Here is a 17,890-nt window from a genome sequence, read left to right as displayed (position 1 = left end):
CATCCTCTGAAGACAAGCGAAACTAACTCCCCCCCGGTTACCAATTTTGCGTTGTTTACACGGATTTCCAAGTGTTACGACATAATTATCGACATTTCACTTCTGCATGAATACGTCTCATTCTATTTTTGGTAGTCGATGAAACGATCTTCTCCGACGATTTCTGGCTCGCCAAAGATTCCTGGACACGGTTCTGTGGAAGAAAGTGAACGAATAATTATGTCGATCTCGATTGTGATCACAGTAATAATGATGATGATGATGATAATAGTCGGAAGTTGCGGAGCTTACGAGAAGGATAGAATCCTCCGATTGTTGGATATCCCCCGTCATTTCCGCCAATCGAAGGAACCACAAGAGAACCGAGGACATATCGAGCAATGTCGTGCCACGAATCTCCGGAAGGAACAGTTGGGACATGTGAACGTGTTCGCATTTTTGGATCCCTCCTGGTATTACAGCTACAGGCAAGCAATCATGTAAGATGTTGATGGAATGATCAGTATGTTTTGTCGATAGTTTTAGTAACACTTATTATTGTAGATTAGATGCGTCTAATGGTCAATAATTTGTATTCGTACTCACATGAAATTTCACATTCGTTTATTCACATTCGTTTTAAATCTTACTATTTTTGATTTGTTTAATTCTTCATTTAACAACTTCTAATAAATTGTACTTTGTGCAGACTTAGTTCAATTTAGTTTCAAATCTGAATCTGAAATTTTTAAGAGACACGAGTTAAATGTAAAGTTCGTTGAAGTGACACTTGTAAAAATCATTTGGTACAAGGTTGGGATTATTGAAGAAGCGATTAGACAAGTCCGGTTTTTCGAATATCTTGTTCTTCATGGTGACGCCGCCGTCAGATTTTCCGGAAGACAGCACGGTGAACAATATGGAGATAAAAGCGTGGAGAGAAATATCTAAAAATATACAGGAGTCCGAGTACTTCTTGGACTTAGAAGAATCGTTGTTCGCTGACGTTGAAAACAAGAAAAAGGACATAATTTTTCTTCAAGACACTTCCGAGTTGGGTATCTGGAAAAGTTTTTATGCATCGAAAGACGAAGTAGTCATTATCGATCGGTGAGCATTTAATACGATCAATTTACAATCGTAGAAATTTTATTAGGTAGAACACGATTTCTTTAATATTAACTCACCTCATAATCTCACGGAAGAAAAGAATATTCGTTAAAATACAAAATTAAATCAGCTTTTACTGAAATAGAAATATGTTTAAAAAATAATTGTTTGAAAAATTTATCTTGCTTTTACAATTTTATTAAAATATGAATTAAACGTCAATAATTTCAATAAAATGTTATTACAGTTGCGGTAAAGTAACTTATCAGATCATAGTACCCTGGAGTATACTATACTTCCCTTACGTTAAAGCGGCCATTCTTTCCACGTATAACGATGATCCGTGTGGTCCTTGCTATGTAAGCAGAATTCGATAAATTTTCCAATAATAATATCGGGATTTTTTTTTTTAATCTTTAATCTAATCTAGTCGAAAAAAGAATGCGCAAATATATATAAAAAAATTATTTGTTTGCTAAATAGGAACAATCAACGATAGCGCGCGATTCAGTGGAATACGAGGAATACCTTTTAAAAGCTATCAATTCAGATGAAATAAAGACAGATAAAAATCTTGATACGCGTACAGAAAGAGTATTTACCGATTTAAAGACTAGCAATATATCCTCAGAGGAATTAAAAGAAATTGAAGATGATAAAAATACCAGTACCGTCGTTTCTTTTAATCCAAGCAATAATGGAAGTACGGTTTATGATATCACAATTGAGTCGTCAACGGTACGGACTACAGAAAATATGAAAAACGATGACAATGTACGAGACAACATTCTTTTTACCGATAAGAATATTGAAATAACTTCTGAAATACCATTGGAACAAGAACAAACTCAGATACCGACTATAATATCAAACTTCGCGACGACCGAAGTATACAGTGAAGCGCAAGATTGCATCTTTTCCAATGAGCACGTAAATGGTAATAACAACTTTTCCACGAGTAACGATTCAAATACCGATTTAACAAGAAATCACGAAGATCTTCAAATTGAATCAAATATTAGTTTGGATGATGTGAAAATAAAAGAACAAGAAGGTATTAAATATCAAATATCATCATAATTGATATTGAATTCGCTTTTTATTTGCATATATTGAAATATATATATAACTTATATAGTATATAAGATATATAAAACATATCTTTTTTTCTTTTCACAAATCTTTATTTCTCGCGTTATTTAACAGTAAGTAAGAATACTGAGCCACAAAGTTCAAACGACGAGAATATGCCTTTACGTATTATATTATACGCTCCGCATTTACATGAAGAAAATGGAACATTCAAAAAATATACGCACTTAATTCTAAAAACAGGAAGTCCTGATTATCATGATCATTTTAATAGTAAAAGTACAACTTCTGATCAAGAGGTATGGTATGCACAGTAAATACAATAAGTTTCTTCTAACAATATATTGGACCCGTTTTAATTTGTTGAAAACAATAAGCCAGCAGCATTAGAAAGGTCAGAATCAACGATATTAGACGATAAAACGTTGGCTCAATTCGTGCACAGTGTAGACGAAAGTCCAGGAATATATGGAGAAATAGCAGATTATTGGCAAACTATCGACGGAGATGAACTCAATAATAAAGAAGAAAATACAGAGTATACAGATTACGACTACGTTACGGTAATGATACTTAAAAATTCTTTTTCAGCGCATTTTTCATTTACAATTAAAGTTTTATAAAATATTCTAGGCAGAGGATACAGAAAGTAATACTAATGATGCTTTCGATAATGAAAGCAGTGTATTAAAATCAAGCGATATCGATTCAACTGATTCAGACATGAATATTACAAATAACAATGATTTGGATGATTTTATGCAACGAAGATTAATCGAGCATTATAATAAATTATTAACATGGATTTACTATACCATGTGACAAATCAATCACACTTATGACAAATACGAGTATCGTAAAAATATGTCTACACAAATAATTATAAAGTTGTATAGTTGTAAAATAGACACGGAAATGAATCTCTTATTTATACATCGTTTTATATCTTAAAAACAGCTTCACGTGTAGTGTACATATAAGTATGTATAAATATTTTTATGAACACATAAGGTAGAATTGTGAAGTTTTATTTATAATATTATAAGTAAGAAAAAACTTTCAAAAACGTTGTTTTTAGAAAGATTTCGTTATTTAAGTATATATCATTAAGTATACTCATTTGTAATTTCTTCTGGTTCGCTTACATCGTCCGAGTCTAAACTATTACTATTGCTTGTTGTAGTGGTACTTGAAGTGCTACTTTCTGAATCGCTTTCAGAATCAGTATCGCTGCTGTCGCTTGAACTCGAACTACTCGATAACCTATATAAAACATAATTTACATGTGGATTATTAAAAAATGAAGGAAATAATAAGTTTTATAAATCTTCCTTACTGTGCATTTCATCCATGCGTAATGTGCAAATATAATGGCAATTTGTTATTGCTATAAGTTTTATTACTGATAAGTTTACAATTTGATGTTCATGTAATTCACCAAAGGAATGTGCACTTTAGAAGTTAGTGTATTATATTAGTATATTTCAGATTAAAATATATATAGAATATGTACAAATATTTATTTCATTTATTAAGAGGTAAACGAAAAAGCTTTGTTAAGGAATATATTCAAAGCAATTCTATTGAAATACTTACAAATACTTTAAAGAATGTTTGTCTTTAATGTAGTATATAGTCTTTGGCCTTTAAAATAAAATCATATAACATAAAGACATATAATATTCTTTAATGAATCCCAGAATTTTATAAAAGTTACGAAATATTTTGTACATTATACTTACTTATCTTTGTCATTGTCATTAACTGTTAATTCATCCATTTGATCCACTATTTCATGAACAGAATTTTCTATAATAAGATCTTCTTCTTGCACAGAATAAGCTGCTTGCTCTAGCTCTGCTAAGTCAAGTTGCATGTCATCTTTAGAAGGTTCAACCTTAAGAGAAATAAATATACATTAATAAACCCTACATATTATATATTAATAATATATATTAATAAAAGTTACTCCTTAATATTTATATACTTACATTAGCGATAAGAGATTCCAATGATTCTATTAAAGATTCATTAATCTGTTGTAACCAGATCAGGTAATCTTTTATATACAACTGATTTAATATATATCGCGGTTCACACGAATTGTTAAACAAACTATGTACTTCACAGAAATGTTTTATAATATACTTTTTACCTAAAAATTTATGAAAAAATATTAGGCATAAAAAATAATGTACTAAATAAAATAATGTAAACTAAAAAACCTGTGCTTTGTTCATTACTTACCTAACTTAATTACTTTCTTCACATCTTCAAGAACTTTTTTAGACAAATCCCAATTTCTAAAAAGTGGATAACATATCGATCTTCTAAAACAAGCTTTTACAACTTCTTCTGCATCAGAAAACTCCTAAAAATATTATTATCAATATATAAGACAATATAATAAAAATAACTATTGGTACTTCTGTAAACATTTTACATACATCAAACCAACACAAAGTGGAACTTAATTTATTAATAGTCCAACTACTTTCAACAGTATTTTCTCCTAATGTTGTTCTGTGATTATAGCAACAACCAAATAAAATATCCATTAAACCTAAAAGTAACTTATGTGTTTCTTCATTGTTTAATAAATATTCTTTGTTTGGGAGTTCTTTTAATAAATCTACTTCAGTTTCATTGAAAGAAATGTCTTCTTTTTTCAAAGTGTCCCATTCTGCAGAAAATGAGATATATGGTTCTATGCATTCTGGTTGCATAAGATCTGCCAAATAATGTTCCTCGTTAAAATCTGAAATTTCACGTTTCTGTCGCAATTTTCTTCTCTCAGATTGAGGTATTGTATCTGGCATTGGAAGATCTATTATTTCCTTAATCCATGTTGACTGAAATTAAAAGTGAGAAGGTTATATGCCACTACTAGATGTTGTATAGATGTAGAACATATATATATATACTAAATATTTTAATGCATTTACCTCAAAAGCAGCTAAAGCTACAGATACTTTATTCGCAAAACCATATTTAGGAGATACAGGCAAAAGAGGTACAGTTCCTATAGTATTGTTCTGATGCATGTACCATTCATCTCCATTAGTGTTTTCATCATTTGGTGTAAATTCATGCTCATTTGGTATATCATTAATATCTTCAGAATTTGCTAATGGATTTCCAATTACTTCGATATTTGGTACAATTGTACTCTTCTTTTTTGGTGGAGCTAATAATGTACTTATCATATCCAAATTTTCGAAATATTCTCCTTTTACCACTTTTGAAAATCTTAAAGAGAAATCTCCTTTTTCGCAATCGTATGAGCCAAATGATGAGTCATTTTCTTCAATTTCACCTGGTAGTCTTAACCTAAAAATAGAGAAATTTTATTAAAATAATATTTATAACTATTAAATACTATTACTTTACCTCAAATAATATGGTGTAGAATAAAATCTGAAATCTGTTCCATCAACATAAACCTCCGTGTCTTTGATATTGGCATATGGTGCATGAATAATTATTGCAACTTCTGTATCAGTTTGAGTTATTTCAAATCGTGGAGTTAACATCTTTGTAATGCACTTACAAAATGTATTTTATTTAAAATTCTTTCCTCGCGTTCATTAGGTGTAATATTTTTGCAAAATTACATTATTATAATACGCGAGTACCATGCATTATCGATACAGACATAGAAGTAAACACATAATATATTAATAAATGCTTTATTATACGCTATGGTTATTTATATACCATATAAGACAAATCTTTAAAGCTTATATTTGTAACATTATTATACTGGTTGTAAATGTTCCTAACTCTTACAAATAACTTTGTATCGATAAACTATATTTCAAAGATTAAAATTCTTTTCATTCGATTCACTTGCCATTTCACTGACGTCCTAGTTTCAGACGAAATCATTTGCTATTGCAATAATAGTTTAGCGATAAATATATCGATGTAACTATCGATTTTTAATTGGTCAAAGATCGACCAATCGCATGCTTTACTATACATGCTAGTAGCGGTAGCAGCCATGTGATTAACGTTTCATAACCTATACGATTTATTATCATGTTGAATGAAATTTTATAAATAATGTTTGATATTAATCCAGTTAATATTTAATATTAATAAGAAATAAATAATTTATATTAAGGTTACTTATATCATTTTTTTCAAAAGAAAAGAGGTATAAATAAACTCTTATTTTTAATAAATTATCGATAAAATTATTAAAAACAATCCACTTGTTTTGTAGAAACTAAAAGGCTACGAGGCAACATTTGTCAAAATGGTACAATATAAGTATCATACTCCACGTCTAACTCCAAAACATCTAGATCCAAAATGCTTAATGTTTTCTATGTTTACTGCAAATGACATAAGAAATTTAAGTGTTACTAAAATAAGGACACCATTATCATTTAATATCTTGGGACATCCATTAAAAGGAGGTTTATATGACCCAGCATTAGGTAATAAATGAAACGATGCAAATTATTATATATATGTCGGAGATGGAAGAACATTGGAGCCTCCCCTTTGGAACTGTGGGAAAATCCCATAATATTGTAATCTAGATTCTACTATAACCGTAATTAAACAATTGTCATTCAATCCGATTGTATTTGTTCGAGATTTGTGATAATGGACCCAACATATATTATTTATATTTTTATGCAAATTAGGGAAAGTAAAGGTACAATTTACTAATACATATTTCTTTTATTAATTAGGGCCACTTTTAGAAAGTTCGGATCCATGTGGAACATGTGGATGCAATGTATTCAAATGTCCAGGTCATTTTGGACATATAGAATTGCCTATGCCAGTAGTAAATCCACTATTTCATAGAGGATTATCTATGTTAATCAAATTAGCATGTCTAAACTGTTTCTCTTTACAAATTCCATCTTATGTAAAATTGTTACTTACTGCAAAATTGAAGTTACTTCAACAAGGATATCTCAGTGACCTTGAAGGTTTAGAACAAGAAGTAATGTTTGTTGTTTCATGTTCGAGTAATCCTTATGAAGTTGATGTGCAAGCTGTTCAAAATGTAATTGATAATTATACTGAAAATCTTCTCAATAGACCAAGACTTAATCAGTCTATTGTGCAATATGATGAAATTCAACTAAATACCAAAAATATTAATATGCAATGGCATACATATGTTGAAAATGTTATAAAACAGTATGCAACATTGAAAGTCTGTGTAAATTGTCAAGAACCTATACCAAAAATTACAACACTAAAAAATAAAATTATGACCACTAAAATATCTGAGACATCTAATACTCCCCGGTCAGTAAAATCACGTGGAGTAGTACATAAATTAGAGACAGTTATGATAATGCCAGATCAATCTAAAGATTACCTCAGAAAGCTTTGGCAAAATGAGAGAGATTTCTTAAAAGTACTTATACCTTGCTTTGGAATGGTAGATATTGAATATCCAACTGATATATTCTTCTTTGAAGTAATACCAGTTTTACCACCTATAGTTAGGCCAGTTAATTTTGTCAATGGACAAATGATAGAACATCCACAATCTCAAGTTTACAAGAGTATCATCCAAGATTGTCTTGTACTTCGAAATATCATTCAAACAATTCAAGATGGAGATACAAATCAACTAACAGAAGAGGGAAAACTTGTTTTTGAACAAATAAAAGGCAATACAGCAATTGAAAAATTACACAATGCTTGGCAAAATCTACAAATAAATGTAGATCATTTAATGGATCGTGATATGAATAGAACTGCAGATTCTGCAAATTGCCAGGGTTTAAAGCAAGTTATAGAGAAAAAGGAAGGAATTATCAGAATGCATATGATGGGTAAAAGAGTTAATTTTGCTGCTCGTTCTGTTATTACACCAGATCCTAATTTGAACATAGATGAAATTGGCATTCCTGAAGCTTTTGCAATGAAATTAACATATCCAACACCAGTTACACCTTGGAATGTTGTACAGTTAAGGCAATTAGTTTTAAACGGTCCTAATATTCATCCTGGTGCAGTAATGGTTGAACACGAAGATGGAAGTATACAACGCATTTCTAACACAAATGCTGTTCAAAGAGAAGCTATTGCAAAACGTCTTCTAACAACAAGTGATAAAGCAAACAAATTTTTTAAAGGCATTAAAATTATACATAGGCATTTACAAAATGGAGACATTCTGCTGTTAAATCGTCAACCAACTTTGCATAAGCCTAGTATAATGGCTCATAAAGCACGTATTTTAAAAGGAGAAAAAACATTACGTTTGCATTATGCTAATTGTAAAGCCTATAATTCAGACTTTGATGGCGATGAGATGAATGCTCATTATCCCCAAAATGAACTAGCTAGAAGTGAAGGCTACAATATAGCCAATGTATCTAATCAATATCTTGTACCTAAAGATGGTACTCCTTTAAGTGGTCTCATTCAAGATCATATGGTTTCTGGTGTGCGATTAACAGTAAGAGGGACATTCTTTTTGCGTGAAGATTATATGCAACTAGTTTATGCTGCTTTATCTACAATACAAGATAATATAATTCTTCTTCCTCCCAGTATTATAAAACCAAAACCCTTATGGTCTGGTAAACAAATTGTATCCACTGTTATCATTAATATTATTCCACCAAATCAAGCACGCATCAATTTAACAGCAAATGCTAAGATCAGTGCAAAAGAATGGCAAGTTGGAAAAGCACGGCAGTGGAAATGTGGTACTGAATTTTTAGATCCTAAAACAATGTCAGAAGCCGAAGTAATAATACGAAATGGAGAATTATTATGTGGTGTACTTGATAAGACACATTATGGTGCAACTCCATTTGGTCTTGTACATTGTATTTTCGAATTATATGGGGGGATATGCTCTACAAAGTTGTTAAGTGCCTTTGGTAAATTATTTCAAGCTGCTTTACAAAGAAATGGATTTACTCTTGGTATTGAAGATATTTTATTGTTAAATAAAGCAGATAAGAAACGGAAAGAAATTATCTCTAACTGTAGAAAAATTGGAGAAAATATTCAGAGATCAGTGTTAGAATTACCCGATGATATACCTATGGATATTGTTACATCTAAAATTGAAGAATCTTATTGGAGTGACTCTAAATTCCGTGCTCAAATCGATCGAAAATATAAAAGCGCATTAGATGTCTATACTAATGATATAAATAAAGCTTGTTTACCAGCTGGTCTTTTGAAAAAATTTCCAGATAATAATCTACAATTGATGGTTCAATCCGGTGCAAAAGGTTCTACCGTAAATACTATGCAGATATCTTGCTTACTTGGACAGATTGAGTTGGAAGGAAAAAGGCCACCTTTAATGATCAGTGGGAAAAGCCTTCCAAGTTTCCCTGCATACGACCCTACACCAAGAGCTGGTGGTTTTATCGATGGTAGATTTATGACAGGGATCAAACCTCAAGAATTCTTTTTTCACTGTATGGCCGGCCGTGAAGGTCTCATTGATACTGCTGTAAAAACTAGTAGATCAGGCTATTTACAAAGATGTCTTATTAAACATCTTGAAGGATTAAGTATCAATTATGATTCAACAGTACGAGACTCAGACGGTAGTTTGGTGCAAATTTATTATGGCGAAGATGGGCTTGATATACCAGGTTCACGATTTTTGAGGAAGGAACAATTAAATTTCTTAATAGACAATAAAAATGCGATTCTCAATGAAGAAATGGTAAAGAATTTAAAAATGGACTCAGATACAGGTAAAATTTTAAAAGTAGTGAGAAAAATTAAAAAATGGGAAAGTAAAAACGGAAGTGCATTACAAAAGAGAAGAATTAGTCCATTTACAAGGTTTTCAAGGGAAGATATGAATATTAAGAAATCGAAATATAAGGAAATTAATGAAAATAGTGGGAGAAGCAAAGCATCTCTTTCATTTATGAGAAAGTGGTTAAGAACTAGTGAAGAAGATAAAAAATGGATTTATGCCGAATGTGCAAGATGTCCTGATCCAATAATGTCAAAATATAGACAAGATATAGATTTTGGTGTAATTTCTGAACGATTAGAAAATTTAATGGACGAATATATAGCCAGTAAATCTAACAATTCGATTATAAAAAAGAAAGATTTAAGAGACCTTTTGTCTGTGAAGGTAATGAAAATTGTTTGCCCACCTGGTGAACCGGTAGGTTTATTAGCAGCACAATCAATAGGAGAGCCATCAACTCAGATGACTTTAAATACTTTCCACTTTGCTGGTCGTGGAGAAATGAATGTTACTTTGGGTATACCCAGATTACGTGAAATACTTATGATGGCATCGAAAAATATTAAAACGCCTAGCATGGAGATACCATTCCGAAAGGACTTAAAGAATGTAACAAAACGCTCAAATAAATTAAGGTTGCAATTAACAAAATGCATTTTATCCAATGTTTTAGACAATATTGATGTAAGTAGAAAAATGGAGCAATTGCCAAATAGACAATTAGTGTATACTATGACTATTAATTATCTTCCACATAAATCTTATAAATCGGAATTTTGTGTTCAATCACATGAGGTATTGAAAAAAACTGAAGAAGTATTTTTTAAGGAAATGTTTAAAGAAATTAAAAAGATTGCTAAAGTAACAGGTGCTTTGGTATATATTGAAGAGGAAAAGAAATCTATGTATGAGGATGATGCTTTATTAGATCAAGCAGAACCTGATGAAGGAGCAGAATCTGCATTGAAACATGCAAATTTAGGAGAAATGCACGAATCTTCAGATGAAGAAGCAGCAGCAGAGGATGCAGATGCAACTTTACTACGATCAATTTCACGTCATAGAGAAAATCAAGAATATGAGGATCCAGAAGAAGAAGAAGAAATAGAAGATATAAATGAAAGAGAAGATGATATTGTTGTAGAGCATGAAAATGAAAAATTGAAAACTAATGACCAACAACAAGATGAAGACGATGATGATTATGACGCAGGACATGAGAAATCAGACTATATTGTAAAAGAAACTTACAGTGCACAGAGAAAGAGGGATATTAAAAATATGTATACTCATGTAATAGAATATGATTATGATGAAGATAAATTCTCATGGTGTAAATTAACATTTTGGGTAAGTATCATAGTGAGAATTATAAATTTTCTTCTTCATAAAAAGAATTAGCTGATGATTACAATTTTTTTCTGCAGTTACCTCTTAAAATGTTAAAATTGGATTTACCAACGATAACTAGAAATGTTGCAAATAAAGTTGTTTTATGGGAGGTACCTTGCGTAAAACGTGCTTTTACGTTTCAAAATAATAATGGAGAGACAATTCTTAAAACTGATGGTATAAACATAGTAGTAAGTAAAAGTTTTGTATTATAATGCATATGTGTATGTGATCACAATTTTGTATTTTATTATTTATTCGCAATTTTTTTGTAATATAGGAAATGTTCAAATATGATAAATCTCTAAATTTAAACAAATTATATTCCAATGACATTTATGGTATTTCTCAAACATATGGTATTGAAGCTGCTAACAGAGTTATTATAAAAGAAGTGAGAGATGTATTTAAGATGTATGGAATCACAGTTGATTCTAGACATCTATCTTTAATTGCGGATTACATGACTTTTGATGGTAGATTCCAACCTCTCAGTCGTAAAGGAATGGAAGGTTCAGCATCTCCATTGCAACAAATGAGTTTTGAAAGTTCCCTTAATTTTTTGAAAAATGCGACTTTAGAAGGTAAGAGAACAGAGAAAGTGACGGAATTATTTATTCATTGAAAAATTCGGTGTTAATTATGTCTTTTATTTACAGGAAAACGAGATAATTTAGTATCGCCTTCTAGTCGATTAATGTTAGGTCAACCTTGTAAATCTGGTACTGGGTCATGTTCGATATTGGTAAAAATACAGAAACAACCGGAAACTACCTTGTCAGTAGGTGGATAAAAAATGTGAATAGGATTAATATCAAGAATAAATTACATAGATACATGCAATTGTGTAAATAAATTTAATATTTTATGTCAAATTTTGAAAATTATTTTTTACATTATCAGACAATAACATAAGAAAGAATTATATTGGATGAATATTTTTTTATAAGCTGATTACATTTTATTTTGCAACAAAATATGTATAATAAAACTGACAATGTATTGACAAAAAATTATGTCCCTTACATTTTGCAAGTAATACATAATTTCATATTTACTGATTATGAAATTTTTGCTAGTTACCTTTATTGATTAATGATAACCAATAGACAATTCTGTTCAAAAATACTTTTGCCATTAAAATTATTTATTCACTTATGCTTCTGAATTGTGCTTTTAAGTTTGTCGTAATTAGCACCTGAGAAGGTTTCCAGCTAAAACATTATATTATACATTATATTATGAATTCTTAACTGTATTCTTATATGATATTAACTTAAAATAATACATACCACTTTACTGTTTTTGATGAAAACAAAGGTAGGCATACTGCTAATTCCATATTCACTAGCAATTTCTTCACATTCATCTACATCAACTTTCAAAAAGATAACATCTTCCATTTCCTATTACAAAAAAATATTTTGTAAGAATTATTTAACAGAAATCTTTCTATGAAAGGTAAATTATCTAACCTTTGATAACTCTTCCAGTTTGGGCGCAATCATCTTGCAAGGCCCACACCATGTAGCAAAGAAATCAACTACAACTAAATTATCTCCAGCTTTCTCAAGCTGGCTTTTCAAATCAGCCTGCAAAGATAACATACAAATATATTATACTGTTAAACATAATAAATTACCCTACTGTAATTGTTCAATACTATTATATTAGCTTTACATTTGTCCTAAATAGATACCTGGTTCTGGCCAGCTATCTATAGTTATCACATACCTATCAGCAAATTAAATATAGTGCATGTAGATATTTTTAATGAAAATTGGAATTACATATCAATAAAATTATTTGAAGTACGAAGAATATTTCCTTTAGTTCATAATTTTTCTAAACATACAAAATTATACTTTTAAAAAAGTAAAACAATAAAAAAAGAAAAAATATAAAAATCGTTTTTGGGTACAATTCTATTTGAAGTATCTTTATCAATTATATGATTTAAAATCAATAAATAGATCATCATCGAGTTAGATTGTCCCGCCCATAAAACTCATCTATCATGGAAGCATGTTTGAATTGCATGCTTCGATACAACGAATCACGCCAATGCCACGAACTACATTGATGTCGCAATTGGAATTATTTGGAATTGACGTAATATAACGTGAACGTCACGCTCGAAAATGTTCACCGCATCAATTCCATGGCACTTAAACTAGCTAGATAAACGAACGCCGGTACGATTCGATGTACCGATGATGATTCCAACTACATCAGACATGCTTCCTACAGAAACTTCTTCGCTGTATTATAATGGAAACTTTGCTACCAAGTAGAATTAAGCAAGCTTGAATCGATTATTTCAAAGCCAATCGATTTCGTAGAAAGTACGCGAAATGCGAATAAATTATATTTGTAGCCTAACCAACTAATTTTTTGTTTCTTGTATTTTCAAGCCTGATTTCTAAATTATTTAACACATATTATACATATGTAATTATATATGTAACGAATTACACGAATATATACGTATCTAGTTACTTACGGCATTCATAACTTGGACGACCATTTTTGTTTCTTCTAGGAAATATGTTAACGCTTGACTACAAGTAGTATAGAACCAACGGTTTCGATGTTCGTCAACGACTGAGCGCTGTGGTCGGAATTCAGAATCCTCCTCAGTAATTGTGTTCCTCCCTCTCTCACACTTTTCTTCCTTTACATTCACTTTCCTTCTATCTATCTCTCTCCTTCAGACTTGAGTCCCATAGAGTAGTGTCTAGTGTCACGCTCATACGTAAAGTATAGGGAAGGCGAAACAAGTTGCGTACTGGCTGTATTGTACTCCAAAAGACCTCCAAAGATCCGCCAACAGGTACGGATTAAGAGGGGAACTAGAGGAAGCTATAGCACCGAGTCTTGCCAATCAATAAAAATACATTTTATTTTACGCCTATAACGAATAATTTACTTGTTTATTTTATGGAAAGTTAAAAGAAATAACTATTTTCTAAACATGCATACTGTCTTTTAAAAAATTTTAAACATAACCCTTCAGAATATAAATGTAATTTCATATTTATGTAAATTTATATCATTTTAATCCACTTCCCTCATATTTTTCTATAAAGGCAACCTTCGTTGGGTCAATATTTCCAGGCCTTAAAAATCTTCCATCCGGCCCTGTCCACGAACATTTCCGAATGTCTAGATAGATCACACTGTACTTCCCAGTAATGGTTTATATCATAGTGAGGAAGTGCACGCAATTTTGGAGGATGATCGAACAAATTGCACATATTACAATTCATTATATTAATACTAAACGCTACATTAACACGAAATACAGTACAATAATTGAATTTGCATTATCTTCGATCTTTAGTATATCTCCACTGTTAAGTTCTGTTGCGACGCAATTCGTACCATTCAATATTTTTTGCCTTTTTTTAATCAACGATAAGATATTACGGTTTATACATATTTCGACATTGCACCGTAGAACAACGTTTATGTAATTAATGATTAATTTTACATAAAAATAAGGACGAATGCATGTATATTTTTGCACGCACTGTTATTATTTTATCAGATAAAATAGTAATCTATGAAAAGATGATAGTAGTTCCGATAATAGTTAAGCTAGTGGTTCTCGGTAATGATTTTGTGACCAAATAACCTTGGTTACAAAATAACATGGAATATGTAGGTCAATCCTCTTAAAGAAATCGATTAATACGCTAACGCTAGTTTCTACTATTTCCCTAGATTGATACTAAATACGTTTAATAAAAATTAGACTAAATGCTGATAAATCTTAAATTCTTACAATTAAGTATTATATTATTTTAAAAAGTGATTAGGTATGATATGTATACGTAATCAGTGTGAACAATACACATAGAATAATTATAATCATAAAAGTCATTTACACACACACACACACACACACACACACACACACACACACACACACACACACACGAATATATATAATATACGCATTGTAATGACATCACGTGATTTTCCTCTTAAAGGTGACGCTTTCAAGAGTTTCAAGTGAATTACTAACTTTTCATATCTGTGCCTATACTATCATATTATACGTATCTCTGATAATATTACACCTGATACTTTGTATTACGTTTCAAATAGATTTATTACTCATTCGTAACGCAAATAATTATATTGATGTAGTAACATAATATTTATTACGCAATAACGATGTGACGTGCGATGCAAAAAAATTAGTGAACATACATACATATATATGTAATACTCCAATATATTACTAATTTTTTTGCTAAACTAAATCATTTCATACGCTTGCACAGAATTTTTATTTATAACAGAGTTACATTCATTGCAATCTATTTTAAAGTAATATGGCAATTAAATAAATATGACCATAATAGAATTCATTAGATATTTAAAATTTACTTAAAGACTTATTTATATAATTTGTTTCATGTAAGAACAAATGTTACATTTTAAGAAGAATCCAATTTTATTTTCAATCCACAACATCCGAGATTGACTTAGTTTTCGAGAAAATTGAGTATAAAATTTTATCAAGTATACTTGAACATAGTTAATTCCGGAATAGATAGGATTAAATAATCAACAGGAAATCATTCTACGCGTAAAAGTAAATCGGAAATGTACAGTAAAACTTTTCACAAAATGTTTTGTTTCCGAGAAAAATAAATTTGAAAATTTATCACACGCATGTACTTATTAGGCCAATTCTTAACTGAATATGTTCGAACTCTATTTTCTTGAAAATGAAATTTTAAACGAAAAAATTTTATTCTACATTTGGCTTATTTTTACATATAGAATGATTTCCTGTCGATTATTTAGTCCTACCCAGTTCGGAATTAGCTATGTTCAAGTATACTTGATTTTCTCGAAAACTGAGCCGAGAATGAAAAAAATTTATTCTATATTTTTTTTTATTTTTCCACAAACAATTTCGTCGTATCCACTTTTACAAATTATTTGGCTAAGTAATGTATATGTATGTGTACAAATGATTTTCAACTATGGATATGCATAGTGCGTTAACAAATTGGGTACGGGTAATTCGAATGTAAACAAGTTGATAAAGCAGACAAGCATTTTCAAATTGAGATTAACTTTAAGCCACGATAAATTATATATTAAAACAATGATATAGCATTACAGACTTAGTGATAAATTAACGAAGTAACTGATCACGACTGATGGAACTATTATTCATATGTGTACATGTATGTATGTTGATTGGAATTTCCCCGTATTGATTAAACATTTTTATTATATAATCCTATAGCAAATTCTGCAAACTTATAGTATGTATCATTGCGAGCAATAGCATATTTCACTTAAAAACGCAATTTTGTTATTATCTATCATAATGTTAAAGTTGGTAGCAAAATTTATTACGTCATGTTTTGAAATTCACATTTAGAATAATTGTAGTATGGAAATATCAATGAAATATTATATAAGTATTCTGAAGATAAGGAATAGATTATTCATGAAATGACTGTGTGATAAGAATTATTGTTTTTGTATATAGATAACATATCATTGAAACAGGAACAATATTTGGGTATGATTTAATATGTTACACAGTGTAATTTCATATTTGTACTTGATGAGTAGTAAACTTTATTTTAACAATAGATATTCATTTAATGCGAATGCATATTACTATAATGTTGATTTAAATATCCGTAAATGTACAACACAAAGGAAGGAGTATAATCAACGAAGAGCTACCTCGTCATTGGTAAAATATGCTTGATGTAATATTTATTACGGTTTTGACAGAATTTATGTATATTTTACCCTGTGTTTTAGGGACTCTAGAGACCTCTTACCATTTCGACGTTATTTCTGACATTACCACAGACGAAGTACAGAACCGGTCTATATTTCGTCGCTGATATTACTGATTCAGGACAGAATAGACATCGACCGTTAATTAAGGATAAGGTAGATTGGAAACTGGAGAAATAAAAAATACAACTTACCGTTCGTAGATAATATCGTTATCTATGCACGATCGGTATTACAAAACGTGCGACTTACACGCAAAGATTAAAATCACTAGCGATGTTTTTAGTTTTAGGCTTTATTGTTAGATGATGACACTGTACAATTATTTCCCTTATTTCATACGATATTACATGTAATAATTAAGTTTAAACATTTAAGAGTATACAAGTTATATTATAGATATAGATGAAGGAGAAATTAAATTCAATTATACGTATAAAAATTGTAATCACCAATATCTCTTTAATATAAAACATTAGTATTTTTAATAATTTGTAATATGTATATTATCTAATATATAATATGTAATTTGGAGTATTTGTTTAAACTATATCTTCATCGGTGAAAATCACTTTCCTCACTTTTTCCGAGGCACGACATGTTTAACATCCGAAAATCTTGTCCTCGATTGAATGCTAGTCGATACATTCTTATTCAGTTTTTCAATTTCCTTGCAGAGTCTTTGATATTTTGTAAAATGCGGGATGTTTCTCCCACTTTCCACTATTCTTGCTTCGCCATAATTTCCACAGTTCCTTCACATTTATTTTCTCTCTACTCTGAATTCGACCTATATGCAAATTAACGAAACAC

At 30.3% G+C, this 17,890-nt stretch overlaps 4 protein-coding genes across 6 annotated transcripts; 2 read left to right on the top strand and 2 right to left on the bottom strand.

Annotated features, from left to right (window-relative positions):
* The first annotated feature begins 133 nt into the window (after positions 1 to 133).
* On the top strand, positions 134 to 3,050 carry LOC122568670. Of its 2 annotated transcripts, none has more exons than XM_043728672.1 (7): positions 134 to 479; positions 793 to 1,089; positions 1,337 to 1,448; positions 1,573 to 2,143; positions 2,296 to 2,480; positions 2,559 to 2,744; positions 2,815 to 3,050. In XM_043728672.1, the coding sequence occupies exons 1-7, from the start codon at positions 139 to 141 to the stop codon at positions 3,001 to 3,003; spliced, it is 1,881 nt and encodes a 626-aa protein (XP_043584607.1). In that variant the 5' UTR covers positions 134 to 138; the 3' UTR covers positions 3,004 to 3,050. The 2 variants fall into 2 exon arrangements, with proteins under 2 accessions (XP_043584607.1, XP_043584608.1); XM_043728673.1 differs by having other exon boundaries at positions 363 to 479; positions 689 to 1,089.
* A 138-nt stretch (positions 3,051 to 3,188) lies between these two features.
* Positions 3,189 to 6,039, bottom strand: LOC122568671 (protein SHQ1 homolog). Of its 2 annotated transcripts, XM_043728674.1 has the most exons (8): positions 5,572 to 6,038; positions 5,127 to 5,511; positions 4,629 to 5,033; positions 4,429 to 4,552; positions 4,173 to 4,336; positions 3,924 to 4,078; positions 3,778 to 3,825; positions 3,189 to 3,444 (listed from the first exon to the last, which is right to left on the bottom strand). In XM_043728674.1, exons 1-8 carry the CDS (start codon positions 5,712 to 5,714, stop codon positions 3,288 to 3,290), a joined length of 1,581 nt encoding a protein of 526 aa, XP_043584609.1. In that variant the 5' UTR covers positions 5,715 to 6,038; the 3' UTR covers positions 3,189 to 3,287. The 2 variants fall into 2 exon arrangements, with proteins under 2 accessions (XP_043584609.1, XP_043584610.1); XM_043728675.1 differs by lacking the exon at positions 3,778 to 3,825 and having other exon boundaries at positions 5,572 to 6,039.
* Positions 6,040 to 6,195: 156 nt separating this feature from the next.
* Positions 6,196 to 12,168, top strand: LOC122568669 (DNA-directed RNA polymerase I subunit RPA1). Its single transcript, XM_043728671.1, has 6 exons — positions 6,196 to 6,340; positions 6,410 to 6,626; positions 6,888 to 11,251; positions 11,329 to 11,484; positions 11,574 to 11,877; positions 11,953 to 12,168. Exons 2-6 carry the CDS (start codon positions 6,443 to 6,445, stop codon positions 12,084 to 12,086), a joined length of 5,142 nt encoding a protein of 1,713 aa, XP_043584606.1. The 5' UTR covers positions 6,196 to 6,340; positions 6,410 to 6,442; the 3' UTR covers positions 12,087 to 12,168.
* A 63-nt stretch (positions 12,169 to 12,231) lies between these two features.
* On the bottom strand, positions 12,232 to 13,964 carry LOC122568677 (thioredoxin-2-like). Its single transcript, XM_043728683.1, has 4 exons — positions 13,797 to 13,964; positions 12,769 to 12,885; positions 12,586 to 12,699; positions 12,232 to 12,507 (listed from the first exon to the last, which is right to left on the bottom strand). Exons 1-4 carry the CDS (start codon positions 13,818 to 13,820, stop codon positions 12,445 to 12,447), a joined length of 318 nt encoding a protein of 105 aa, XP_043584618.1. The 5' UTR covers positions 13,821 to 13,964; the 3' UTR covers positions 12,232 to 12,444.
* Positions 13,965 to 17,890: the final 3,926 nt, after the last annotated feature.

Source organism: Bombus pyrosoma, linkage group LG6 (assembly GCF_014825855.1).
Source record: "Bombus pyrosoma isolate SC7728 linkage group LG6, ASM1482585v1, whole genome shotgun sequence".
Lineage (NCBI taxonomy): Eukaryota > Metazoa > Arthropoda > Insecta > Hymenoptera > Apidae > Bombus > Bombus pyrosoma.
This window is presented reverse-complemented; position numbering and strand designations above follow the sequence as displayed.

Coding starts and splice junctions, on each gene's coding strand:
- LOC122568677 (XM_043728683.1), bottom strand. CDS start 13,820: ATGGTCGTCCAAGTTATGAATGCC. Junction 12,700..12,768: donor AACTGGAAGAGTTATCAAAG/GTTAGATAATTT, acceptor TTTTTGTAATAG/GAAATGGAAGATGTTATCTT. Junction 12,508..12,585: donor TCATCAAAAACAGTAAAGTG/GTATGTATTATT, acceptor ATAATGTTTTAG/CTGGAAACCTTCTCAGGTGC.
- LOC122568671 (XM_043728674.1), bottom strand. CDS start 5,714: ATGTTAACTCCACGATTTGAAATAACTCAAACTGATACAGAAGTTGCA. Junction 5,512..5,571: donor TCTACACCATATTATTTGAG/GTAAAGTAATAG, acceptor CTCTATTTTTAG/GTTAAGACTACCAGGTGAAA. Junction 4,079..4,172: donor TGGAATCTCTTATCGCTAAT/GTAAGTATATAA, acceptor ATTTCTCTTAAG/GTTGAACCTTCTAAAGATGA.
- LOC122568670 (XM_043728672.1), top strand. CDS start 139: ATGAAACGATCTTCTCCGACGATTTCTGGCTCGCCAAAGATTCCTGGA. Junction 1,090..1,336: donor GAAGTAGTCATTATCGATCG/GTGAGCATTTAA, acceptor ATGTTATTACAG/TTGCGGTAAAGTAACTTATC. Junction 2,144..2,295: donor GAAAATAAAAGAACAAGAAG/GTATTAAATATC, acceptor GTTATTTAACAG/TAAGTAAGAATACTGAGCCA.
- LOC122568669 (XM_043728671.1), top strand. CDS start 6,443: ATGGTACAATATAAGTATCATACTCCACGTCTAACTCCAAAACATCTA. Junction 6,627..6,887: donor TTTATATGACCCAGCATTAG/GTAATAAATGAA, acceptor TTTATTAATTAG/GGCCACTTTTAGAAAGTTCG. Junction 11,485..11,573: donor CTGATGGTATAAACATAGTA/GTAAGTAAAAGT, acceptor TTTGTAATATAG/GAAATGTTCAAATATGATAA.